A 1,256-nucleotide genomic window follows, 5' to 3' on the forward strand; every position below is an offset into this window, starting at 1 on the left:
AATTTCTATTGAAATCACCTCTGGGGCTGTTGAATTACCTAGCCAAGACAATTGATAATGTGTGAATAGATAAATAGTTTTTCTTATTTCCTTAGACGAACTAATGATACAATGGGACAAATGAAGCTAGTGGAATATATAGGATACACCACGATTGAAAGCCATTTCCTACCCTAGCACATGCCTTCGAAGCAGCATTGTACTAAAATAATATTTTCTGAATAAATTCTGTTTTTAGGTTTGATAATCACAGGATTAGCCGCAGAAGTTTGGTGCCATGTAGAAATAGAAGCAGAAGATTATTTTTTTCCTTTAGAACCGGTAAAAGTCATCTATTTTAGTGAGCCAGATTTCAATGTATTGTAACTTTTTAAATTTCTATTTGTTAAGGTGGAATAAACGTTTTTGAATTTTGATTCGTGGTCGAGGTCCCTTTTGCAATCTACGATATTTATTTCGATTTTCGTTATGTTTTCAGGTAATCAATTTCTGTAAAATAGCTGATCAGTGTCAACACGACTTCGTTCCGGTATGCGGGCAGGACTCTCTCGGTATTTCAAGAATGTTTAATGATAACTGCGATCTTTACGAGTACAATTGTGACGAGAAGAAGCGTTAGTAAAGTTTGATATTGAGACATTTTACATTACTTTTGACATTTAAATCTCTAGCTATAAGTGACGGTTTGGCTCTGCCCCTGTTACTATTGACTTCCACGAGCGGCGGCAACCACTCACCATCCAGTGGGTCGTATGCTCGTTGGATTAAAAAGGCAATAATACAGCCAAAGTCGCTATCTTTGTGAAAGTCAAATTAATAAAACATTTTCGACAATCGACATTTGGATTCAATTGTTGTTGTTAAACAAGTTTTTGTTTCTACTGACCATAATACATCTTAACATCTTTCAGAATATCGTCACGTGAGAATGGATGTTTGCAAATATGAAGCTGCTGCCTCAGAAAGGATGGATTGAATTTAAAATTCTACTTTACACTAATTAATTATATGATGCTAGACTAAGTTTCAAATAAAAAAATAATTTCATCAGTTATTTAATTTTTTTTTGGTTGGATATTTTAGTTTTCCAACAAATATACAAATTCAGTAGTCAGAGAGGATACTGCTTGGCGCACCCTATAGCCGAGAAATCGAAATTTCAAATTCATATTTTTCCAACGAGTTCCTTCTATAGGTTCTATCTCTCACAATTTTGGGGTATACACATCCGCTTTTTACCTACAGTTCTGAGTATA

General features: G+C 34.4%; 1 protein-coding gene across 1 annotated transcript; it reads left to right on the forward strand.

Annotated features, from left to right (window-relative positions):
- Positions 1-234: 234 nt before the first annotated feature.
- On the forward strand, positions 235-1,018 carry LOC114250426 (uncharacterized; the record flags this gene model as incomplete). Its single annotated transcript, XM_028184290.2, has 3 exons — positions 235-321; positions 479-614; positions 912-1,018. Coding segments are annotated over 3 exons (288 nt in total), but the record flags the coding sequence as incomplete, so codon positions are not given.
- Between the last annotated feature and the right edge of the window lie 238 nt (positions 1,019-1,256).

The sequence above is a fragment of the Bombyx mandarina genome, chromosome 07, assembly GCF_030267445.1.
Source record: "Bombyx mandarina strain Sakado chromosome 07, ASM3026744v2".
Classification (NCBI taxonomy): domain Eukaryota; kingdom Metazoa; phylum Arthropoda; class Insecta; order Lepidoptera; family Bombycidae; genus Bombyx; species Bombyx mandarina.